This window comes from Periplaneta americana, chromosome 2 (genome assembly GCF_040183065.1).
Source record: "Periplaneta americana isolate PAMFEO1 chromosome 2, P.americana_PAMFEO1_priV1, whole genome shotgun sequence".
Classification (NCBI taxonomy): domain Eukaryota; kingdom Metazoa; phylum Arthropoda; class Insecta; order Blattodea; family Blattidae; genus Periplaneta; species Periplaneta americana.
This window is the reverse complement of record NC_091118.1, coordinates 25,030,267-25,058,058: the sequence shown is the minus strand read 5'-3', so window position 1 is coordinate 25,058,058 and position 27,792 is coordinate 25,030,267. Positions and strand designations below refer to the sequence as shown.

The 27,792-nt window shown below is 34.5% G+C and overlaps 1 protein-coding gene across 6 annotated transcripts in view; it reads right to left on the bottom strand.

Moving 5' to 3' along the window:
- Positions 1–27,792, bottom strand: part of Ars2 (arsenic resistance protein 2) — a 121,096-nt gene that overhangs the window by 74,589 nt on the left and 18,715 nt on the right. For 5 of the 6 annotated variants that reach the window (XR_011336655.1, XM_069849476.1, XM_069849468.1 and 2 more), the window contains 3 exons: positions 23,194–23,325; positions 12,801–12,932; positions 11,046–11,219 (listed from right to left, as the gene is read on the bottom strand). Coding sequence is in view for 5 of the 6 variants with exons in the window: in XM_069849476.1 (XP_069705577.1) it covers positions 11,046–11,219; positions 12,801–12,932; positions 23,194–23,325 (438 nt within the window). In the remaining variant the exon portion in view is untranslated. The remainder of the gene's footprint in view (positions 1–11,045; positions 11,220–12,800; positions 12,933–23,193; positions 23,326–27,792) is intronic. The other variant, XM_069849492.1, reaches the window with a different exon arrangement.

Sequence of the window (27,792 nt, the reverse complement as noted above, 5' to 3'; positions counted from 1 at the left end):
CCAATAAATTCAGTCTCATTTTATAGTAAACTTTCTTAATTCTACAGTAAAACCCCAATAATACACGCCCGTTTGTTATTCTATCCCGCATTATATGCTCTTTTCGTTCAGTCCCTTGACCATATAAAATCAACCGCTTAATATACTCATTATCCCGTTTAATACACTCTTTAATCTGCTGAAAATTCTAAAATATCGTACTTTAAAGGATACAAAGAAAATTTTCCTGGACTTCTACATTTACCGCTAGCGCCCGCATATTCAAGGCTTTGCAGGAGTCTTTGTTTGGTGCTGATGCTAAAATTTTAAATATTCTGTCGCCTGAGTCCCAGCAGAGAAATTTAACACGATGGGAATGCCATTTTACTGATACCTTCTGACTACAGTGAAATGTCTCATGACAAAAGCTGATGTAATGAATTTTCCACTTAGTGAAATTATTTTCTCATACCTGTCAATTTATATTTACATTACATGCTAAAAATGTAAGTTTCATAAATATCAATACAACGCAAATTTCAATGTAACACAATAAAAACTCATCCTGCTACGCAAAAAATGGCTAGTAAAACGATTTTCTTTTACTTAATAAATTATACTACACTATGTTATGTCATTTGTTTAACATATTGGATACTCTGACTGCATTAAAAAACAAAGAATAAAATGTCTATACTTTGTGAGCATCACCAATAAATTTGTTGCTAAATATATATCAATGACTTTGACATTTGTTTCACTGTCATTGGCTGATTTATATGGTAGCACATGATAGCAAAATAAGTGTAAACTAACATATCCTGTTGTTCTAAAAGAAGTATTTTAGTTCGAACAAATTAATTTGTAACTTGCCGTCAAACTTAATGGATTTTAGTTCAATGCTTTTGGGTGTACGAAAATAATTATTCTACTCCAGCAAGTTTGTTACTGTGGTATTTTATAGTATGAGTACTGAGTCTCGAAGTTCATTCAATCCCATTAAGTGGCCGAAGTTACATCTTGAATAGTATTCCACAATTATTACCCAGAAATAGTTATAAAATATATATATATATATATATATCCATTTGCATAATTTCGTCAAGAATAAAAGGAGTACAACTTGGATTCAAATAAATATTAAAACAAAAATACCAAAATAAATAATGACTTCTATACATCAACATTTGGTGGTCAAAACACAAAACAATAAATAAAATTAATACATTAATTGAAAAGATGAAAGCAATGCAAGCTATGATTGATACACCTTACACCTGAAGTTCTTATATTAGAAATAGAAAGATTTTACAAGAACATCTTAACATTATAACCTGAAAACTTGATTATGCCTAATAATGAAAACTCTAATGCCCTTCTTAATGTGTAATAAAATATAATACCTCATTCTAAACGATGGTTATACCATTACACCAATATAAAATCAATTACTAAGACGACCATGTAACCTCTATCATTTCTAAGGAAGGTGGGGGAACGGTATTTAAGGAAACAGATGGCACAATATAAATAGAATACACATAATTTCATTTTATGTTTTCATGCAGTAATTTCTACTTATATTTTCAGAAATTGATGAAGACGATTATTATCACCTAATCTAAAAAGAAAGTACGTCCATTTTATTTCCTTACCACTAAGTAACACTTCCTTCTGCAGCTGTATTATGTTACCCTAACATGCCTCACACTGTGTATACTGGTTAAGGGCAAGGTTCTGGATAACAAACAAGATAACACAGGACAACATAAGACAATTTGACTCACTCAATCCTTGTGGAAAGCAATTTCCTGCTAGGGCTGGCAGTCAGTACAAGTGAGAATGTTTTTTGTGGTGACTGATTGAAATGGATGTTTCTCGGTTTACTATACAACAGCAAGTGTGTATATTTCTCATGTACTCACTATCTCTGCTGGACAACTACTGCAAAGGTGGTTTGGAGAGAATTTTCCAGATGTAAAAAATTTTTAGTTGTCCTGCAGTGCAGAATCTTATTAGAAAATTTAGAGACTGAAAATGTATAAGACAAAAAGCAGTTGAAGAGATAAGTTAACCTAGAAACCCTAGATGATGTATCATTTTGTGTACAACGTTTTGAAGTAAAGTTATGCATTTGACTGTTAATACAGTAACAATTAATAATAACTAGGGACCAAATTTTTTGGTACTACAGTAAAACCCCAATAATATACGCCTGTTGGTTATGCTATCCTGCATTATACGCTCTTTTTGTTCAGTCCCTTGACCATGTAAAATCCACCGCTTAATATACTCATTATCCAGTTTAAAACACTCTTTAATCTGCTGAAAATTCTAAAATATCGTACTTTAAAGGATACAAAGAAAATTTTCCTGGACTTCTACATTTACCGCTAGCGCCCGCATATTCAAGGCTTTGTAGGAGTCTTTGTTTGGTGAACACAATAGAATGGAATGCGACCCTTGAGTACCTGCAAGACTATTGTATTTAGAGTCTGTCCTTGCTAGCAGTTTTAAATTGCATTGTCAGTGAAGACTTGGCAAAGAGGTATTATTAATAGTAAGAGTGAGGGATTGCTTGTTTGTTTGTAACTACAGCTAGTTGGAATATTAGTTTTCAATACCTAAAAATCAGACTCCAAGTAATAACCAGTGCTGTCATGGAAGGCCTACAATTTTTTAATGAACTGTATGGGGAAGAGGAAATTTTGTTCATACAGAATCATACAGTACATAGGTGCTTAAGTTTTGTACAGGGAGATCTGTACTGATCTTAGATAATCTCTTGCTGTTCCTAATATTATTTTCTATGATGTTCATAAGCATGAATATTCCACCTCTACAGTGCTAGAATCCAAAACTATATTATATGAAAGAATGGTTGAAAAAACACCGAAGTGCAGCAGGACAAAAACTCCAGGATTCAAGACAAGTGTGCATCTACTGTGAGAGCTTCATGGGGATCTTTTTTAAATCAATCTTGTTTTACAATTAAAAGGTAAAACAAAATAATATTTTTACTTTTTCAACATAAACACATTCATTAAATGATTGTCACAGGAATACAGACAGCAAAATATATCTCAAGGGAGAAAAATAATAATTGGTGGGGCGTATAGTCAAGAAAAAAATTACTATATCAGCACTGGTAATGATAAATGACTAAGAGCACAGCTGAGAGGTCCTGGGTTCGATTCCCGGTGCCGGCACGAATTTTTCTCGTACTTAATGGTAATAAAACAAACTGACTAGTTCACACTAGTCATGTAATATGCAATGAGGTGGGCGAGACCTCATTCATATTTGATACATATATAATGTTAACAGTTCTCAGAAACTGTTGTTGAATATGGCCATAAAGTCATTTAATATGCGCTCCTGTATATATATCGTCTTAAATGCAGGTAGTAAGGCCGTAACATAATACTACGAGAGGAGTTCGGCCGGCATCGTGGATCGTGTCCCGGCATGGCTCAGTTGGTTAAGAGCACTCAGCGCGCACAGCTGAGAGGTCCTGGGTTCGATTCCCGGTGCCGGCACGAATTTTTCTCGTACTTAATGGTAATAAAACAAACTGACTAGTTCACACTAGTCATGTAATATGCAATGAGGTGGGCGAGGCCTCATTCATATTTGATACATACTAAGAGATTCTTTAGCGACTATCCTGCAGGGTGTATGATGGAAACCAGTGGTACAGATCTGAGCAGTGGAAGTGCTGCTTAGATGTAAGAAAATTAATGTAGCGCACTGTATTATAAAATTAACGAGTATTTAAAAAAAAATATATGTTTTTTTTTTTTTTTAAATAATTTTGTCTCTAATTATGTACAACTTTTCTCAAACTTTACAACTTCTGTTTAAAATTTTTTGGCAGCATACATTTTACTCTTCGTCATCATTATCACGTCATAATAAAAACTGGTCAAAAAATAGTTTCATTAAACTTTAAGTGAATGAACTCTGTGCTATTTTTATGCAGAGATCAAACAACTATTGTTACAATTCTTGTGAAAGTTCTAAAATGCCATCCATATATTTTCTAGGTGAAATGACTAACAAACATTCAATAGAACACATAAGAAAGAAGTGTAGAGGACAAGAGAGTACAGAAATACATGGCTTTTGAGGAGTAGAGCAGGAAATGAAATGGGTAGCCACAATGCACAATATGTGTATTTCCATCTAAAATACTAAAAGAAGGAGAGCGTGAGAGAAAGGAAGATGGAAAAGAAAGAAGAATAAAAAAGAATCATAGATATACAAAGGAAGAAAAGAATAAGAAAAGTGCGAAAGAAGAAACAGTAAGATAAAAAGAAGAATAAATTCACGAATAAACAAATGAACAGAATGAAAGAAAAGAAAAAATAGAAATGGAAGAAAAAATTAATGAAAAGGAAAGACAAAGTAATGCACGAATATACAAAAGGAATAAAATGAGACATTAAAAACATGGCAGGGAATTCATAGAATCTATATAATTGCACAGAAAGTTTTAAGTGTTTGCTGGTTGTGTGATTTCAAATAATCGTAAGTTACCGCATGATGAGAATCATCTTAGCATAATCATAAAACATAGAACTTGAACTTTTAATGAATATCATAACCAGTGCAAGAAAATAAATGCAGCATTCATTGCTGAAGCTACTAGTAATATCTTGAATGTAATTAATATATAATGATATTCAAACTTCATTTGTTTTTCCAATAATGATGCTGCGGAATGCACCAGCAATCTCTTGCTAAGGAGCAACATGCGTGTAGAGTATTACAGAAATGATAATGGAAATTTTTTCCAAATAAGTGCCCACTTAAAGAATAAAATAAAGAAAAGGAATGTATAAATAAAAAAAGATATGGATAAAAGAATAATGGATATGGGTACAAAGATTAAAAAGAAATGAAGGGAACGTAAATGAATGGATGGATAGATGGATGCAGAGAGAAACAAACTGAAAAGTGGAAAGCTTTTGTTTTGCCTGGAGTTAACCAATGCACTTCCAGTCCATAGCCAGTCACTCTAATGTATAAGCTAACATAGCTCCTGAGAGAAAAGAATGCCAAAAACATACATTTCGGTGAAAATCTCAAAATTCATTTTTCCCCTATTACAATACTTTATATAGTGTGTTCCAAAAGTCTCACACAGGAACTACATAGCGTGAATTTTGATGGAGACGAAAATGTTAGTGACAACATTTCGTCTGAAGAATTTTTAATTGCACAAGGTATGTGTGTGTGTGTCCACTGCCTAGACATCTACAGCAAAGCCATTAGTCCTCTTGCACTCAAATACTTTCGCAAAAAGATATCTTCTTTGTCTACAGTTGCACATCTTTTGAGATGTTCCATATTCATTTCTTCAATGGTGTTGCATAGGATACAGGCAGTGTACTGAATACTCCTTTTCTGTGTAGATGTAAACAGTCTGGTTTGTTACCAATATAAATGAAGTGACAGCAGATTTTCGTGGCGCTTGTGGAATTTCTTCAGGATTTCTTAATATTATTTCCCATGATTTGCCTTTAATGCTGTCCTCTTTTAATGGATTAAATTTGTCGTGGCTGATATGTTTTATACAATGGACAGAATATGTCTGGCTTCATTTCTGTTGTAACTCTTTTCGCCAGGGCATCTGCTATTTCATTTCCATGTATATTGCAATGTAAGAGGATCCATTGCACATTAATGATCTTTTTTAAATTGCTCAAATGATTAGATTCATGGATTTTTACACTTTCTGAAGTTGATGAACAAACTATTGCTTGTATGGTAGCTCATGAATCTGACAGAATTACAACTTCCCGAAAGTTACTTATTCTACCCATATAACAGACTCTGTAAAGCCATGTAGATAGCTGTTATTAAAAACTGCACAATATGGCAACACTGTATTTTGCAAATAATGTTAATCCTGTAATCGCAGCTCAAACAATTCGTATGTTGCGTTGAAACCAAATATTCACGGTTCATAACACTTTGTTTTTTTTTTTATTTTATTTTAATTATCTCTTTGTAATGTATTAATTATTTCTGTGGTGCATTATCTTCCTCCATAACTTCGTAATAAATTATTGTTTATCCACTTCTTGTCATTTTATTGCTTGTTACTTACAATGATAAATGCAGTAAACATTGCATTACAGTAGACTACTAAGACATTCTATGTTGTGCAGTGTTGTCCAATTAAAAATTATTCAGACGAAATTTTGTCACTAACAGTTTAGTCTCCATTTTCATCTATGATTCACATGAAGTAGCCCGTGTGCGCGAATTTCGGGACATGAGACACACATTGTATCTGTTGTTCATGTCGAAAATTTTAGTTTATGTTATCATCCTTGTGACACTATTAATGAAGAGGCTATAAGACATAGGATCACATATATCTGAGGTTACATGGTATTATGAAAGTCGTAAAAAACTAAGATATATTCTTCTAAATCACTCCAAAAGCCTCTCAATACCTTAACAACACAACTATTATATAGATTTTACTGAATCTTTTTAAAATTACCACATTACTTGACTATTTGGAAGACAGGGAAGAAGAAAGAATGAACTTAATGTTCTATAAATCTGAAAAATAGACTACGAAACAAATTTATGTACTATTAGGATCCTACTTTGCATTTTGAAAAGGTAAGAGCTTATGTGCAACAGTTCACACAAATATGATACAAATTTCTTGATAACTCATATACTTTCTGTTTTAAGTGTCCAGAAACATCTTTGGACACAATTTATTCGGAAGTTTGCAAATTAATATTTTAACGATGCACTTGTTGTGTCTTACATTTAGTTCCATTACACAAAGAAGAAAATATGCAGAGTGTACAAAGCTCCACTACAATGCTACGTGAATTTGCTGTCAACTGGCATGCTTATAAAGATGGGTGCTGTTACAACAATGATCATGCCAGTTGTGTATGCGTAATGGACAACAACTTGTGCAGTTGTATGTTTTTGTGTTGATGCATTTGTGTTTAATAGAGCATAAAGTGGATCAGTTTAGATACATTATTGCTAAGAAAACATTTATGTACAATTTATGAGTGTTAACATAGTCTGTGGAGTTAAAAAATGGGGTAATAGGTCCAACCATCTTTGAACAAAATGCTAATGTCAAGACTGTATTTGCAAGCCAAAAAGAGGTTAACTAAGAGAGAGCATAATTCTGTCTTCAGGTGGGAATGAACCTCAAGGTTCTCTAAAAGCCATTTGTAAGTAACAGAATTCTAGCAGAGAACACCAACTAATAATAATGTATGGTCTGCTCGATCATGTGACATAATTATGTTACTGGGTTGCAGGAACGTTATTGGTTCTTTAATCCCTTATGGCCTCATGTAATGTAGAGCTTTAAGAGTGTCTAACTTTAGTGATTTGCTAAAAACATTCAGTATCTTAAAGACCTGACTTTGATCCTCTAACAAGTTAAAGCGCCATCAGTAAGCTGTAAGTCACCAGTTTCCAAAAATAAATAGTAAAGCTGGAATTTTTTTTTTCTATTTCAAGATTAGCCAGAAAAATTACCAAATAAAACGAATTACAGTATGTTGTCGTCAAACATGTATAGGGAATCTCGTTTATGGGGGAGGGGAGAGAAGAGAGATTACTTGCTTATTACCATAGACAGTAGAGTAAAAATAAACTATAATTACAAAAATTTAATCTACAACATATACAAAAACAAAAAAAATTATTTACATAATTATTCAGATTATACTGAATTGCATGGAAAACTTTTGAGCGTAAATTAAATTAGTAGTAACTACAAAGATGAAAATGTATGCAGTATTTCCTAATTGATTCAATATTAACATTAACAATTATTACAATTGAGGGGGGTCAGAAGCAAAGGGGTAATAAGTACAATTTAGTTACTTTTGAGAAAATGTGTCCGAAGATGTTTAAGCTTTCGTAAATTCCGTGAAGTTTAAATCTTAAATTTTAATGTTGTTGTTGTTGTTGCTGTTGTTTGCTAATGCTAAAATTCTAACAATGAAATCATTAATTCTCTCACTCTCCAGTATTTTTCACTCAAGAACGCCAAGTTGATAGTGGCTCGGCAGTGTGAAGATAATTTTGATCCATTTCCTCTTGAAGATCACATAAGGGGCAGTAAATTTTAATGTGAGAGGTCGTTAAAAGATATATCCCTCTGCAATTAAAAGTTTTTACACTTTAGCTTACCCTGGATGCACTAACTCATTTTTTTTTTTTTTTTAGAAATGTCACTTGTACCCCTTTGCTTCTGATCCCCTCAATTGTTATATCATATCAAATTTCGTTTATTAATGAATTTATTGATAGGAAATGAAATATCAGCAACAAAATTCTTAATATTTACTACTACAAGCAGGTGTTATAGATATCTGGTAGCAAAACTATTAATTATATGAAGAATGGATAGAACAGAGAAAAATTCTCTTTGATACTAGGATTCGAACCCAGGTTTTCAGCTCTATGTGCTGACGCTTTATCCACTAAGCCACACCGGATTCCAGTTCCGATGCTGGATCGAATCCCCTCAGTTTAAGTTCTACCTCTCAGTTTTCCCTTTGGTGGTCAACCCTCATGTACTGTGTCACAGTGTCCAAAGCACTATGTTACAATAATTATATGCTCCAGGACAACAGGCCATTTTTCAGGGCTAAACTGCAGGATAGAAATTATGACAATATTGATTTGTTATGTCATTTTAGGTTAATAAAGGATAAATTTATGACAATATTTTGCACTCAATTTGACATTTATCAATTAAATCGTACAACTATAGTCTGCAGCACTACCTTGCCTGAAATAAAGAATAAATGATAACAGCCCATTAAATGTCACTTAAAAATGCTCTAATTTAATGGAACTTAATCACTGGTTTGTTTTCTTGCAGCCCAGCATGTGACTGATCTTCACGGAACTTTATAAAGTTAATGAGTGGATTGACCAACATAACAGATTTTAACTAATGCCCAATTAAGAAATGTCAATTTTCTAACATCTCATTACATTGAGAACTAACTCATCAACAAACAATAAATTAAAGAACTAACAGCTTGACGATTCCTTAGTTCAAGTATACAGCATTCAAGGAGAGCATGCATTTTCAAAAGAGAAAATATTACAGGTAGAGTAGAACTTGGTTATAGCGACCTCGTTTTGTGCGACACCTCACTTATAACATCAAATATTCTGTGGTCCCAACTAATTCCCCATAAGACATATGCTTTCCTACCTTGCTTAATACGACAAACGCATATGCGTCTACCTCGCATATAACGTCATTTTCAACCTCAGTTTGGAATAAGATTTTCTAAGAACCAAAGTTTTTAAGAAATATTTTGTTGAAATCTGACCCTGACAAATTCTTTAAAGTCTCCTTCTGTCATAGACCTCTGGAATGCAGGCAGATTCCCCAGCCCATTGTAACCTGCCTGAATTCATGCGGTATTAGATCAGTTTCGACAAAGTTTTCACTAAGTGCACGCATTTTAATGCAGTATGGCCACTAAAAGAAGTGAGTGACCCTTTAGAAGTCATTACAATTATGAACATGTTCTATGAAGCTAGGGAAGGGAGCAGTGAAATTGCAACTGAAATTATGAACATAGAATGTAATTTAGCCCTAGAAAGTGTGTATTGGGCAAGTAGAAGACAACAGAGTAAAATGACTGATTACTTCACTTCTAAGTAAAGTAGTTTGGTGAGTAATGAAAAAACTGTTTTAATACAGAATACTGCATTTATAATTGTAGGCCAACGTGTACTTTATTATGTTCATTGTAGACTTAAAAGTCAATACATAAATCTAAAATAAGTCTAATTAAATTTGTTATTTTTCATTTTCCACCTCACTAGATTGATAATGTGAATCTTGAATAATTTCAAGGGAAACATTGTTCCGGGGCCGGGTATCGATCCCGGGACCTCTGGTTGAACGTACCAGCGCTCTACCACTGAGCTACCCGGGAACTCCACCCGACACCGTCTCAACTTTTCCCTTTATATCCACACAACTCGCGTGGGCTGACGAAACGCCAGAGATACCCGGCCCCGGAACAATTTTTCCCTTGAAATTATTCAAATCTGCTTTACAGGGAGCTTCACCTGAAAGACTAGATTTGCATAATATATACGTTATTGTGTACATTAACAGAAAACCACAATTCCAAGTCACACAGAGATTGTGTGCACTCGTTGTGGGTCTCTGGCGTTTCGTCAGCCCATGCGAGTTGTGTGGATATAAAGGGAAAAGTTCAGACGGTGTCGGGTGGAGTTCCCGGGTAGCTCAGTGGTAGAGCGCTGGTACGTTCAACCAGAGGTCCCGGGATCGATACCCGGCCCTGGAACAATTTTTCCCTTGAAATTATTCAAATCTGCTTTACAGGGAGCTTCACCTGAAAGACTAGATTTGCAATGTGAATCTTGGTTACTACGACACTCGTTTATAACAACATAATGTTTAAGGTCCCTTGAATGTCGTTATAACCAAGTTCTACTGTAGTTGGATTTGAATACCTCCATGTATGATCTTTGGGTTAGATCTAAGATTACTGTAAATGCTTCTGAACCCAAGACATAAATCTGGCCATGGGCCATGGATTATTTATTATACAGAAAAAAAGAAAGGAGCAGTAGCTTTCATCAGCCAAAGAAGTACAGCCTTTGTGTCTATGTATTAAACCAATGCAAGCATTTTAAGAGGATGTATACTAAAAAAGAATATGTTAAAAGTAGTTCAAGAAATAGTTACAGTTAAATTTGAAAATCGCGTTTATTTTAGAGATCTGTTCACAACAGCTCTTACCTCATCTTGGAAAGGGAATACAACTACATGTAACATTAATATATATGAAGGTTCTATACAGATCTGAAGAACTTACAGCAGATTTCTGTGAACTGTAAATATTCTGTGAGGGCAAATTCTTTGAAAACAGGTATAGCCAGAAGTAAGTTTTAAGATCAGGACTGCTAACTTGTTAGATACTAGCATTAAGCTTCTTACAAAATAAAATCTCAAACCTACTCGATATGTAAATCTGGCAGACCACGTGATTGGCACTTACCACTCCTCTTCCTTGTGAGTTACAAAAAACTCATTGAGCTGTTGCCTCTTGAACTCCAGCTTATATTCGTTGTATTTCTTGATTGCCTCCTCATCTGTTATGTTGTCATCTTGAGTCTGAAGGTATGCCTTGAATGACATCATAGGAGGCTGTGTTTCTATAGTCTGCATTTCCCTGCAGCAAATGAAAGCATATACAATGTAACTTACGCAAACGAAATACAGCAAATAATTTGACAGAGTACATTGGAATAAACTGATGGAGACTCTGAAGAAAATTAGTGTGAATTGGAAAGAGATGAGCATGTTCAGTAATCTTTATATAAAACAATGAAAGTCAGGATAGAAGCAATATCAGAAGGAAGTGAAATAGGGACAGGAGTACGACAAGAATACCCTTTATCATCTACTTGGAAGATTTAGTGAAGAACAGTTTTTCAGAACATAGGAGAGGTAATAGTAGAAGGAAGAATAATAAAGTGCCTAAGATTTGCTGATGATATGGTGTTGTTAGAAGAAGAGAAGACGATACTAAGGGAAATGATACTGGAGCTAAATGACAGCTGTGAAAAGTATAGGATGAAAATAAATGCAAATAAAACGAAGACCATAGTTATCTAATGAAAAATAAAGACAGTAAACGTGCAAATTCTAAATGAGGCAGTAGAACAACTGAACAGCTTCAAATACTTGGGATATACTATAAGCAGTAACATGAGCTGCTGCCAGGAAGTCAAAAGGGGATAGCAATGGCAAAGGAAGCTTTCAATAAGAAAAGGAGCATCTTCTGCGGACCTCTGGAAAAAGAACTAAGGAAGAGTCTAGTGAAGTGCTTTATATGGAGTGTGGTATTTGTTTATGGCAGAAATATGGACATTACGATGAAGTGAAGAGAAGCATTTGAAATGTGGATAGGGAAAAGAATGGAACATGTGAAGTGGACAGAGAGAATAAGAAATACATCCTTCAGTAGGCAGTTTTTTCTCAGCCAGTGACTCAATCAATTCCTTTCCCTCTTCCTGATCAGTTTCAGCATCATTCTTTCTTCACCCACCCTTTTCAACACAGCTTCATTTCTTATTATGTCTGTCCACTTCACACATTCCATTCTTCTCCATATCCACATTTCAAACACTTCTATTCGCTCCCCTTCACTTCGTTGTAATGTCCATGTTTCTGTTCCATACAAAGCACTTCACTAGTCTCTTCCTTAGTTCTTTTTCCAGTGGTCCACATAAGACGCTTCTTTTTCTATTAAAAGCTTCCTTGGCCATTGCTATCCTCCTTTTGACTTCCTGGCTGCAGCTCATGTTACTGCTTATAGTACACCCCAAGTATTTGAAGCTGTTCACTTGCTCTACTGCCTCATTTAGAATTCGCAAGTTTATCTCTGTATTTTTCTTCCCATGACAATGGTCGTCTTATCTGCATTTATCTTCATCCCATACTGTTCGTAGTTGTCATTTAGCTCCAGCAGCATATCCTTTAGCATCATTTCCTCTTCTAACAACGCCATATCTTCAACAAATCTTACACACTTAATTCTTCTTCCTCCTACTATCACTAAAATGTCTGACCAAAATACATAGTTCGAGACTATATCTGGCTTCTGCACACATATAATAATGTGCACTCACGAAACTACTGTGTGAGAGCAACTGAAAGTGAGAGCAGAAGCAACTTCGTGATCATACTTGTTGATAAGCAACAGCCTGCTTTGAGAAGTCATCATAAATGACAATAAATGGCGGCTTACCTTTGATTATTTCCATGATTCCCATATGTGTGTTGAGAGCTGTAGCTGTCATGGGCCCATGAACTGGCATAGCTGCCACCATAGCCCCCGGCACCACTATCATGACCGTAGCCTGCACCTCTTCTGTCATCCCTGTGAAATACAAAAATACGTCCAAGTTCAGCAATTTATTAAACTAATTTTCAAGAATCAGATACAAAAAAGCGACTTCCCCTTGTTTTTCTTGTATTCCCCTTGTTCTCCTCACATTCCTCCCCTCTTATCTTCCCCCTATTTTCCTTGTATCCAACTTGTCTTCCCCTTGTTCACCTTGTAGCAGCAAGAAAAGAAAAATGTAGTCTTACATCAAAATGTGTCATAAAATTAAATTTTGTTTAATACAGATAAAAACCATTCTTCGTAATGATAGTTGCTATAGTTGAGATGTTACGCTAACTCTGGTAGTTTTCCAATCCCAATACACAGCAAAAAAATTCGTATACATGAGAACATTTTCTTAGAAAATTGTTTAAATGTAAGACAAACACAAAATATTATCACAATGAAAAAATTCAGAACCATCAACCCCTATTCCTATTTGTAACAAAATGTGTGCGATCTTTCCAATGCTGCCTCAGCCTACCCAGATCTTACGGGCCTCTTGGTTGATAAGAAAAGGATATACGTAAATATGGAAGACTATCACTGTTTATCCTGTGGGCATGGGTACCTAATTTTGTCGATATTGTATAATTCCAGCCAATGTGTTCGAAAAGTGCAATCTTTCACGAATATTTTATTTTGTTGTCACATAACTTAGTGTACCAGTATCTCAATAACTGTGAAAATCTCATTTGTACTGACACGGAATTAAAATTTGGAGCAAGTCTTGATGGGAGTCCACCTGTATGTAGACAACAATTCCGCACGACTGTCCACAAGCAGCATATATACAGGGGATCTTGTTTACTGCACATGTGAAGTGTGTTGTAAGCGAAACTTATACAATACGAGAGCTCCAAATTTTATTTCTGTATCTGTGCAGCTGCTAGTTTTCTTTTTAAATCCTTCACCGAGTGCTCAAATTTCGCTGCTATATTTAAGAGTGAAATTGAAGTAATGTTATATAAATGCAATTTTGTATTTGTAGTCATTTGCTTTCCGAAACATTTCTTCATTACTCCAATTAACTCATAAAATAAATGGTTTCTTACTTATTATTTTATTAATTACACTTTTACAATGATTTGTTTCCTAGTTTAATACATTACCGAATTTGAGACTATGATTCATTTACCAGTCAGGACTAACATGAAAACAGATGCAGAAAAACTAATTGTTCTGGCATAACATTGTGTAACTAAAATATTTGTTGTCCCCCCCCCCTCAACCGTAATTAATTTTTTTTGTAGGTTATTTTTACGATGCTTTATCAACAACTTAGGTTATTTAGCGTCTGAATGAGATGAAGGTGATAATGCCGGTGAAATGAGTCCAGGGTCCAACACCGAAAGTTACCCAGCATTTGCTCATATTGGGTTGAGGGAAAACTCCGGAAAAAACCTCAACCAGATAACTTGCCCCGATCAGGAATCGAACCCGGGCCACCTGGTTTCGCAGCTAGACGTGCTAACCGTTACTCCACAGGTGTGGACACCGTAATTCATTTCTTATTTTCTCACTGATCATCATTACAATAAAAAAACCCAGAAATTATTCCAGAAATCCCACATAAATCTGCAGTAGCAAAATTCAGACTGCTTACAGAACACGATTATTTGGCCAAACACTTGAATAAAATAGGAATTTACACAACTCCAAATTGCCCTCTATGCAACAAAGAAGAAGAAATGACTGAAGATCATCTCATAACCTGTGAAGTTCTACCTGATGGATCCACCACAGAGAAATATTGGAGAGCAAGAATGCTAATGGCTTCGTTGCCAAAGCCCGGCATTAGATAACAACTCATTACAATAAAATGAAAAATATCACATGATAATCTCGTGAAATTTCGAATTTTTTTTATCACATCGCAATTCCTGGAGTAACCCAATGCAACACAAGACAAATACAATAACTCCTAACCTAAAAAAACTACCACTTTTTTTTTCTTCCATGAGTATACCGTCACAACTCTGACATAAGTTTGACAGTTCGCTTGCTCAGCTGTGGCAAGCCTGCATTGTGAGGGAGTGCATTTTTGAAATGCAAATAAATAATTATACATTTTCACACATGCTGATTCTTACAGACTTTCATAACTCTATATTTTGGGCAGTGATTTTTCGTAATTGTTTTAAAGTTATGATAGAAGGAAAATCGTTCAGCAAACATACCAAATTTCAGCAATCTAAATCAAACTGTTTTTGAGCTAGAATTCTTTTCCCTCTTACCAAGAAGCACTTTCATCCCCCAATCTGAATGAAAGAAAGAAAATTTTTCGAATATATTGAGAAACAACCTGGTTTACATAAAAAACAGCATCTTTGTGGTTTTATGATAAATGCTAAAAAGTGAAGATTGACAGTAAATATAAGGACAGTCAAAAATCAGTTTTGAAAGGATGTCCTCATAATTTTTGCTAACACATATTGCTCTGCAGCCAGCCTGAAGTACTTGCCATGTAGACAGAACATTTTTTATGAGGGATTTAGTATGGGTTGAAATGCACTTTTTCATTAAGATCTCAGAGTTTTCGTTCCTTATTAGTCGTATCTTCTCTATTTCAAGCAAAGTAGGCTATGTAATATTAGTTTTAGAATACAAAAAGCGCGGGTCATTAGAATATATAAAGAGGTTAAGAAATTATGGAAATTCAGTAATCTTTCTAATAGACCTCAACTATAGAGTATGCCAGATGATCGTGATGCCACTGACAGATGCCTACCTCTGTCTTCTACTGAAAATACCATTGCCAAAATGCTGGAAAATGCTGTTATAGATTATAGTCTAAGTTTTGCTCTCTCTGCTCTTTCCCTCCCTCTCCCCCCTTCAATATGTTACCTGAAATAGCAACAAAGCACATTCCGACCTCCATCCTTCTCGATCACACTGACAATAACAATGCAAATTTGAAGAGGTCAAGAAATGACTGGTGAATTTTGCGGAAGGCTTCCCATTAAGGTGACAAGCAACTTTACTTCTAACACATCACATGATACAAATTTATATCCTTGAAATTCCATAACTCTGGAGAAAAGCATCACAGGATAATGCACTGATAACAACAAACATTTGGGTAAGTGCAAGAAACCACTGGTGAATCTCGGAAATATGTTTGTCATTCACTACAGGTGAAAGTTTACATGGTGGTTCAGGGATTTATTTAGTGTTACGAATAATGCCATTATATTTAAACATTTAATTTTCTTGTAGAATTTTAGAAGAATATTTAATACTGGCCTCTGTCATAAGCAATAGGTGAAAGGTAGTATACATTTTATTTTCATGTGAAACATCTATGTTCGAGGCATAATAAAAAATTATAATGCTATGACATGAAAGCTTACCCTAACATCACTTGTGGTACCATGAAAAGAAAACTGTAAGATGAACTTCACACCTCATGGCTTTCCATGCAGTCTGTCTCACTCCATTCTCTATTTAATGTGCCTCGAGGTTTCCACACAACAGTTGGGTATACTGGGTTATGTATGTACAAGAATATTAAATAAAATACACTACACTACAGTGTTAAAGGAAGTAGGCCTACATATTGTATGTTATTACTTTAAATCGAGGACAGACACTCTACTCAATCATGGGAATTTCCTTAACCCAATGGCCTTGTATTTAAACTATTTAATTTCCCTGCACTCTGATTTAATATCCAGTTTGCTGAATTTACAATGTGCTGTAAAAAATTGATAAAATAACTATACAACATATCTGATGCAAAATTTATCAGAGGCTATGTCGAAACTACGTAATTACTGATTAAGATGTCTCACTAAGATATTTTGGTGTGGTATATGTCGTGTGACCAGAGCTTGTAAAATGAGGCGATTAGGTTAAATACTCTGTCAATCTTATTGTCCACCTAACATTCTTATTCCCATGTACTCTACAGAGGATTGAAATCTATATCACATTACATTTTCACCCAAATCTTTTATTTGCTGAACCATATTTTGTACTTATTCAGCAATGAAGAACCAGTAAGAGTTGAAAGGTGGGGGTGTGAAGCACAATTTTTTAAAATGAAATAGAAGAAATTTGATAGCACAGCACAAAATTCTCTCTCTGTATTTATACTGATGCCCTCAGAAAGACTAATCAAAACATCATGTTTTATCAATGTCCTTGTCTTTTCATCACTGGGACAAAATTATTACCATATGAAATTACACATGCTTACTGAAATTACAAGTTTTATTAATATTTATCTCTGAACCTATTATCAGCTCTTGTAGGCAGTTAGTTACACATGATTCTCCTATCGCCAGATGATACATTATACAGTATTGGTTGGTTAGATATTTGCTGACAGCACGGTAATGAGATGAAGATAAAAAAAATTATGGTTAGAAATCTCATTTTATTGTATTAAAGCAGTGGGAACGGGTGAAACTTTGGCCATTTTCAACTAAAAATAGCATTTTCATTTTTTTTTTGCGAAAAATTAATCAGAAATCTCTTATTTATATTTTGAGGAAGTTTCAGATTCTACTATATTTTGAAACATAAAAATTACGTCATATTTAAATAGCTGCACTCTTGAATTTGAATTCCACGTAAACTGTACAAGCTATTTTTCCTCACTTTTATTTCAGCTCATTTCGTCATGCTGAAAGTTAAAGGCTATAACAATTTTGACGCTAGAACATGAAATTTTTACTGTATGTTTACACTTTGGTTAACAAAATGCAGTAGTATTTTTTTTAACTATTACAGTTTTACTACGTCATTTTGGCCAATAAAATGGTATGGGAAGACATGTTTCAACCAATCATGGCGGCTTGTCCTATTTTTTTTCACTCTCTAGCATTTGTTTCTTTGTTTGCCAACATTGTACTTTCAATAATTGTACCTTTTAAATCATTCATGTTTATTTCATCATCCATAATTAAAACTTTTCTATCATTTATCTTGTTTATATTATTTAGGTTATGTTATAGCTTCTGCTGTATGAGATTATGCATAGTCACGTATCAGAGATTGTTTAATACTGATAACTGAAGTGGAATGCAACTGTTTTAATAAAAATGAAATTGAATCAACAAAGCCTTGACTAGTAACCGCCCATAGAGTTCAATGAAAATTGTATAGTTGGCAGAACTGGTAACAAGAGAACAGCTGATCATAACACACTACTGCCATCTAGCGGAATATTTGTACTGATGAGATGGTACAATAATACATTTTCAAGACAGTTTAGTATTTTATTAAGTTAAAATTAAATCCCACTCGAGTTTTGATTTTCTCTAGATAAATCAAAACCTCTAGTGAGATTACTGTTGATAAACTAAATACTTTCGAAATTAAAGAAATAAAATAAATTTAGCTGACACTAAAAATTTAAAATTTGAAGTTACATATATTTAAAACAAACTTCTCTTCTTTATGGATATCAATTTAAAATTCTGGATACTTAGTTATTTCCTAACCATATCAGAAATGTCGTAAGGAAAAAGTCATGCATGAAACTTAAAATTTTGTAAGGGGAGATAGATTTTCAAAATATTCATTTTTTTATAGTTTGAATAGCTCAAAGTCATTTATGTGATCATAATAAAACTTATAGACAAAAATATTTATAGGGTGGGGATGAAGTGTACTAATATGAAGCCTCTACTTTAAAAATGGTAGAAAATAGAAATTTCACCCATCACACCCTTTAAAGAAATATGCCAAACAGCTCTTTCATCAGAATAATTTACTGATTAAATTCTCAACAGAAATAATAGGCTATATTCTATATTCATTAATTTCAAACAATTTTCTTCAGTCTGTTTATGGATGTTTGTGAAAAAATTCAATTTCATTATAGCCACAGTATTACCTAGTCATCCTCAGTGCATCAGTTAGTGGTCACCATACACACTTCTTGATTCAACAAACACATGTCAATCTACAATATCTTGATATTTAAAATTTACATAGTACAGATTTTGCAATGACGTAATAATAATAATAATAATAATAACAATAATAATAATAATAATAATAATAATAATAATAATAATAAAACACCCCATAAAGGGCCAAGACTGACTGCTGGCCTCACACATACTAAAAACATTTCACTGTCAGAAATCATTATATCCCAGTCACATTAAATGTGCACTTCATGACTTCATAAGAACAGAAGAGAATCACTCCTAGTATGGATAAATAGGACGTAGTGAATAATGCATCCTGTCTTTTAATAGCATAATATAACTTTTTTTTTTTCCTTTATGTAAATGACACTAAATTTATCTTGCATCCTCCATATCCAGTGACTCCAGATACAATTATTTCTGGTTGTTTCAAACATAATGCATGCCTTTAGAAAAGATCACTTCAAAGATAGTTGAAGCATTATGCATAATACTAAGAGAGAGAAGAAAAAGAAGTGTAATACTGAAAATGTATTAATTTAAGGGGACACTTATATGAGTTTTAAATCTTTTACAATTTTCATCCAAAATGTATGAATTTTAAACTACATAAACATGCCTAAAATACTATCATATGTACAAAATTTGGTGCCACTAGGGCTAATGGTATTGAAATGATATTTTTAAATGTATTTTATATTGACATCACTCAAAAGGCTCCTTGGGTCACAATTTTCACAATTTTTAGTTCAGATAAACTCAAAAGATTCAAAATAGTCATGGGAACATGAATTAATTAACTTTTTGAGCTCTGTATAAATAGAGAGTCACAAATTTTTAAGTGGATTTTCTTAATTTTTCACCATTAATTCACCATAGTGTCCTCTTAATGGGTAATTTCATAGAAAGGGTGCACTAAATTCCAGCTGCTGATGACATATATACTCGCATATTAGACCCCTCCGAATATAATATGTACAATAGCAAGGCTCTAGGTTGACTCCTGTGGTGGTTGAGTGGTCAGACCTCTGACCTGTCACGCAAGCGGGCCAGGTTCCAATCCCAGTCAGGTCTGGGATTTTTCATTGAAAAATCAAAGTGACACTTGTGGTAGACAAGGTTGCAGTTGGGGTTTTTCTCAGGGTTCTCCCATTTTTCCCCATATTAGGCATTTACATAATTCCGCCACCATTTCTCCATTTCGTCATCATTTTATAGCATTCCCAGATCGCTGGCTGGCAACGCACGGAGGGGGCTGTCCTAGGGACGGGGATGGGGGGGGGGGTTGCCTGCTCGACACCTGGGTATGCAGCAAACCTTAGTGTAGTCAGCTGGTGTGGGTTTGGGAATGCGCCTAGCTTGAGGGTCAGCACAATAGACCTTAACAGGTAGCAGTACTGGGCCATAGTGCCCCCTTCCCGTAAATTCAATTCAATTCAATTCAATTCAAAGGTTCTAGGTTCTGAATTCCTGCCTACGACTTTTGCACAGCAGTGCACATTAACAATCACAAATGCTCATGGAAAGTATGCAAGGTAAAGCCTGCTTCTGAGACCATTCTCCGTCCCAGTGTTCCGTTACTTCTCCAATTGTCTCTGTCCTGACAAAGAGAAACATCTCTGGCTGCTTATCCTCAAAACTACCTATTGTATTCTCTGTCTTCTTATCCTTCCATTGTCACAGGAGAGACAGAGAGAAAATTCCATTTCTTCTTCTACTGATGGTATCAGTTTTCGCATACCGTACCTCCAAAGTCAGGCATTCAGAGAAAGATATCAATGCCAGGTGTGAATGTAAGAATGAGCAACAAGTGAGCGAGTTATTCTGTGTTGTTTAAATAGAATGTGACTGACTTCGCAGAGAAAAATGGAGCGAAAGCTGCTGGTTGTGAATATTCAGTGCAATTCATTTTTGGTCTGCTGCAGGAACAAAAGTTCAGCATGTATTTGTATGGTAAATAGGCTACCATAATTTGTCAGTAAAAATACTGTAGCTGTATGTTGTATTTTAAAATTAATTTATAAATTTAGGAAACTACATCAATATTTATATGCTACTGACAACAGTATGATATGGAACTTCAAACAAAATGAACTTATGAAAAGGGCCATAAAATCAGTCATATCTTCTTCCTAAAGATTCGAACACTGTATTCTTTCTGTAACAACCGAGCAAATCACAGGTATGCCCTATTCTATAGATTACAATGATTTACAAGTATGTTTATACAGTGATTATTTATTTTCAGTACATGCTCTGTAGCTGACAACCCAAAATCTAAGAACAATTTTTATATCAATTTTATGAACTATAAAAATTCTGTATGTTTGTAAATACGCTTATAATAGCATAAATATCTTCAATTATATCACATTAAACATTTAATTGTTAATTAATTTAATTCAACCCAATTAATGCTGTAAGCCTACAATAATAATAATTACAGAGTGTTAGAATACATACTCGAACCTACATACATTTAGCTCTCCAAAACAATCCAAGGACATGTAATACAGAACGAAACATTGGAAAATGCCAGAAATTACACTAAGAGAAAGAAATGTTAATCCATTAGTTGGCACTACTCAAACATTTAAATTCTTCCTCAAATAAAACTGGGGTCAATTAAATGTTATGCGAAGGCTATAAAGATTTATCCTCTATCTGCAGGAAAATATTTCTCATTTACGTGAAATAAAATATATTTTCGGGACACAAATAGAATAAATTAAAAAAAAAATGGATTTTATCGCAATTTAAACATCACCCAAATATGCCAGAAGCAAATTTTCAGAGGAAAAATGCATGTGGACATATTAAGTACTGTGATGAAACATTTCAACATTAATTTTAATAACTTTTTTTTATCCCCGCAGATTGCTCCCCTCCAGCCTGCACAAACGCGTTGCTGCTGTTGGCTGAGGCGCTTCATGCAGCTCCGATTCCAAGATATATGGATGACCCAGTATGTCTCCTTACAGCCATGGTTAAACTACAATGAACGGGGATTAACTTCAGAGTACTCCAGTGGATCAAGGAATTTTTAACTTGTTGCACTCAGAGAGTACGGGTAAATGAGGAATTACCGAACCCAATTGAAATTACTTCCAGAGTCCCACAGGGTCTTGGGGCCTCTTCTATTCCTGGCTTTTGTAAACGATCTGCCAGTTAACATCTTGTCTAGGGTTTGCTTATTCGCGGATGATTGTATGGTATACAGGGAAATAAAAAGTTATGAAGATACTACTCTTCTTCAGAATGACCTCAATAGATTTAAAGGGTGTAAATGATATTTTGTTATTGAAGTGTTGTATCAGTGAAGAATTATGTTGTGTCAATGAAACGTGTTCCTGTCAGTGAAGCTTTATAGTTTATAGTGGCAGTGCAAAGTATTTGAACAGTGAAATGTTTTTGAAGTGTTGATGAAATCAGGATAGAATCAGTGAAATGTGTCGTAGTTCCAGTGCAGTGAGTGATTGACAGCGAAATGAGTGTAGTGTTGAAAGGTACTTGTGCAGATATGAACATATCATACTCGTGGGTTTTAGTTTGAACTTAGGTTTAAGATACAAATTAGATTTATTTTAAATGTTATTTTAAGTGATCGTGCTTCATTTAATTTAGGATGTTCCCTGTTATTATTATTATTATTATTAATTGTAGTTTTAATTAATAAGTTTATTATTGTCATTATTGAGTGTAATTAGTTACCACTGCCACCGAGTATATACCCATTGCAGTGTGAATAAATACATACATATCGGGCTTCTACTATATTTAACTTTGGATATAGGTATTTTGGGTTAAATTAACCAATACTTAACAGTAAATCTGAAACATCCTGTGAACATAATTATTTGGAATACAAAGACCCACTCACCGAAATATGACCATAAATCAACCTCAAATTACTTATTTACTCACAACTGTGTAATCGTAACATGCACAATACCTTAAGCCAGAAATTTACAGGGAGCAGCAAGAGATGAAAACCAATTAGATGTGAAGGATACAAGATAAAGTCACAAACAAAACGAACAGATGAGCATCTGTTACACATTAAAACGAAATCGTATAAACATGGTATATTATTGTTATTTATAAAAATACAACTGAGCACAATACCACCGATATGTACACAAATATTACAATAGTAAAATGGAAGTTTTTGGTCATCATTTTCATTTACCTTGAAGAAAATACCTACATAAAAACTTCAACTTCCAACTTCAACAATTCAAGCTGAATTTTCAATGTAGTAGAGGGTTTTATAATGAGAATTGCTGTCCACTTGACTGCATCTCTGAATCTGCAATGTTTCAAACTACAGATAACTACTGGGATTCAAACTCCACTACTACCAAACTTACCACTCTGTCCGCACCCTCTTCATTGGTGGTGAGATATCATGAGTTCTGGCAGGGCTATAGCGCTCTCTGCCACCACCACCTCGATATTCACGGTAATCTGCCCTTGCACGATTGCGACTACCCCACGATTCTCTGTCCAGGACAAAAAATTGTATTAACTGATGATGATATGAAGGGGGTCTAAAATTTTAGATTACAGCACCAGCATAAATTTTAAACTATTTTATGTCTGGGCATCTGGAAAGAAGTCAGCCAGAAAAATGAATGTCCTCCTGCGTCCTAGATGAAAACCTATTACACTTCCTGGATGACATTTCAATTAAATATTAAGAATCCAAATTCAATACAACAGTGCTTAGCAAAAATGTATGGGACACCCCTCAAAAACATATTACTGTGATCTGACCTTGTCCTTCTGTTACAATTCATAATTCACTATTATACTATAGTCGCGATGCTGTTATTCCCGGCGTGACTCCGCCTCTTTCCTTACATCTTAGGAAGTGAAGGCTCTATAAAGTCTAGGTAGGTAGTATCGTTCGCCATTTTTGTTCTTTCGTTCCCGAGCTACCATACGAGGAATCTATTTGTCACACCGTTAAACATTATCATGTCGTAGCTCCTATGATAATAAATCAAACGCATTGTAATTCAGCAAATAATTGAGCGGCAAATAACGTCCTTGTGTGCTTTCTGCGAACGCCAACAAAAGAGCCAAAATGGCGGGCGATTATATTAAGTATTTATCGAGCCTTAAGAAATGAATAACGTCTTCATAAGCGAATCACAAGACGCACACATTTAAATGTAGCCGACCTGGAACGCGATTGGCTGCCGGAAATTAGAGCGATGGGACTATAGGAAGAATACTTATAATGCTACATTGTCGTAAAAACTGAAATGTCTTAAAATTGTTATCACAGAATTAATGTTCTAAAACACGCATAAAAAGTTTTTAAATTGAATTGTAAGCTTTGAAATGTGAGCCCTATGTCAATGAAATTTGGTAACATGGTAGGCTTATTTGGATCCCAATAACAAATCAAAATAATTTATATAAAAAAAAAATTAAAAATAGTTTTTTTTTGAGTTTATAAATTTTCTTTAAAAATGCAAAAGTGTTAAAAACACAATACAAAATTAAGAATGGGTTTTTTTTTAGTTTTTCTTAAAAAATGCAAAAGTGTTAAAAACACAATTTTGAAGTTAACATTTTAATTTCAAATATGTCAGTAAGTTGGATTTTTCCTCCTGACAACACTGTTTATTTGGTAATACTGGTACCTCAATTTACCTTAGGAAGTTGAGTACACTTTGTGAATAATTTGAGATTGTGTGGTTACAATATTGTCATGTTTGTGTGAAGTTTTGTGTACAATAATAGGATATTGGAGTTACCTTATACGTGTCCAAAAACCTCCAAAAGTTATAATTTTTAATTAAAAAACGCGTTTTAGCATGTTCAAAAACACAGATTCTGCCAATTTTTAACAACTATTTTTTTACAAACAATGTAGCATTTCAAATGCCTGTCTTATGTATAATAGTGATTACACATTCTAACATACAAACAAAAGTACATCACAATACTGTAATTGTAAGGGGCCTTCTTATACTTTAGATAAGCACTGTAGTATAGCCTGAATCCATGGAACCTACTCATATTTATTATCAAGTTGAATTAATACACGGAAATATGAAATGTAGTTCTATTAACACATTTTCCAACATTATAATATTAAAAAAGAACCATTAATTACTTTTATAAAGAAACTTCCATTTAACTAAAACAGAGAAAAAGCACAGAAGAAAAACCATCCACAAATTTCATTATAAATTCGTTTTCTTAGATTTCCCATCTATGAGACATCCATTACCATGTTACCATGTGAAACACTCCATCCACAGTGGTCTGACTCAAACCTCTGTAAGGGCAATACTTTTAGTGGTTGAAAATGGGTAGAAGAGGGGAAAACCTTTCAAGGGAGCCTTCCAAAATCACCAAATCGAACATCTCTCTCGAAAATCGTACACAGGTAGTGCCTATAAAGTTAAACATTAAATGCCACTCATTCACTCATAATTTTCTGCCCAAGGGGTAGGTCTTTTATTGTAAAGCCAGCATTCTCCAATCTTTTCTACTTTCTGCTTTCCTCTTAGTCTCCACATATGATCCATGTATCATAATGTCGTCTACCATCTGATATATTCTTCTGTCCCGAACTCTTCTCCCATTCACCATTCTTTGTATTGCATCCTTCAGCAGGCAGTGACCCAATCAATTCCTTTTTCCCGGTTTCTGATTGGGTCAAAAACTCTGACAGAACTGATATTTAACCCTTGCGGTGATTTCTGGTCAAGTCTGGAGGGTCTAATTAGTTAAATCTATTCTTCTCACCTCGACGCTGGAGTCCTCTGAGACCTTTTAAGATGCAAAAGGGACAGCAGTGTACAGAAAGCAATGGGAAGCTACCGTATTTATCTTTTCCAAGAAAAACTTTCAAACATGGCACACAGTAAAAGATTCTGGATGAACCATGAGGCACAAATATCATTTTCCAAAATAGCTGAAAATATGCAGCCGGTAAGCTTTTATAACACTGAGCACAGAGATAATGCTTCCTATGAACCTCCACTTCTCATCCACTGAAACAGCATTATTTTCGAGAATCAGAACGTAAGAGCAAAGCAACTGAGCTTGAATCTACAACACATTTGTAGCATTGAAGGAGATATGACGTAAATGCAGTCACCAACATTTGGAAAATGGTGTATAATAATTTCCATTTTATACAAAGCTGTAATATGTAAAATATATTCATGAGTGGAATGCTGAAAGTCCTATGCTTTTAATATCAGCAAAATGTTGTTAGCTAATGCTGACAAGCAAACATTCTAATGGAGGCAGATAAAAAAGTTATTTTTTTTTCTTCCACCATGTTAATAATATCAAAACAAGTGCTTATACAAATTTTGGCCACTCGAGCGCAATTACGGGCCATAAACAATAAGTTTCCCTGGGGCCGTACATAGAAAGATTTATTGGAATAGATACAGCAATTGTTGAGCTATTTTTCAACATATTCGCCACCAGAATTGAGACATCTGTCATACTCTGGGATCAACTGTGTCATAGAAATCTGCCACCAGGGAGCGGAACCATTGTATGACAGCCATCTGCACCTCTCTGTCGATCCCATGGTATGACAAATGTTTCAATTCCAGTGGGGAGTAAGTTGAAAAAGAGCTCAAGAATTCTTCTATCTGTTCCAATAAATTTTTCCAATGAAATTGTGTTTTATTTCTGTAAACAGCCCAAGGAAAACTTGCCTTTGTGGTTGCGCTCAAGTGGCCAAAATTTGTAAGCACTTGTTTTAACATTATTAACATGGTGGAAGGAAAAAAAAATCAACTTTTTTATTTGCCCCCATGAGAATGTTTGCATGTGAGTTCTTGGCAATAAAGGCATTAACTCTCTTTCTCTCCAATATTTCTCACAAAGTGTATTTAGAGGATGATGTCAGTCGATCTGCAGTAGTGGTTTGCATATTTTCCGCGTTGTCAGAAGTTCTGGCACATCAGCATTGGAAAGGATGCAGCTGCACTTTTTCTTCGATACTCGTGAATTATATTTTGTTGTACACTGATACACCCCAATCTCTTATCATTTGGGATTTTTTGGGAATAGGAAGATATTATATCTTGATCTTTTGAGTTGACTAATCTTTCAACTGTTAAAATGATAAAGATGACACGGTTTCTTAAAGATATTACTTCCCTTCTTAGCAAGATGGTTAGTAGCTTCATTACCAGATAGTTCACAGTGTGCCGGTACCAGTGAAAAACAATCCTTTCCTTAAGCTTCATCAGATAATTTTCCACAACAATCAGTTATTTTTTTATTTTTAGATGACAGATAGTTGTCATAGAATCACTGAATAGTAACGGGCTGCTAAAAATAAAAGATTCAGGACAAAAAATTTTGAAGTGTCGAATATATGGCTTCAATTTCTCCATCAAAATTTGTAGCTCTATAACCTAATGATTTACAAAACGAGAAAAGTGGACATGTAGCACCGGCACCTGCTCCATTCTTACTGTCAATTTCTTATGCACGTCTTCGCTGTGTTTTTTCTTTGTTTTGTTTGTTGCTTTTTCTGTTTACAGATCAAGTGTTATAAATAATCTATAACAAAGATATATTCAAGGGGTAAATTAGATGCAAAATAAACATCTTTTTCCTAGTCATGTGAACCAGGTGCTGCGTGAAGTGGTCTTAGACAAATTCACACTACAGGAGATTGGCCATTTTTTGTGTCTAAGGCTATACAAATTTTAAAATTGTGGAAGGTTCCCTTGTTAACATTACTTCTTTGGACAAGAAAGTTACAACAGCGGTATCATGTCATACTTTTTACGTATGTAAAGAAACCTCGACCTAGGCAAAATTACTGGCAAGCTCTTCTTGTCACAAGTTTCCTGTTTCATCGATACAGCTTGCTTGAAACTTATCGGTTTTCTACACATGCACAACAAATTCGATAGCCAAGAAGCCCTTCTACAGCAAAAGTCGATCTTCCACTGAAGATGAAACTCACA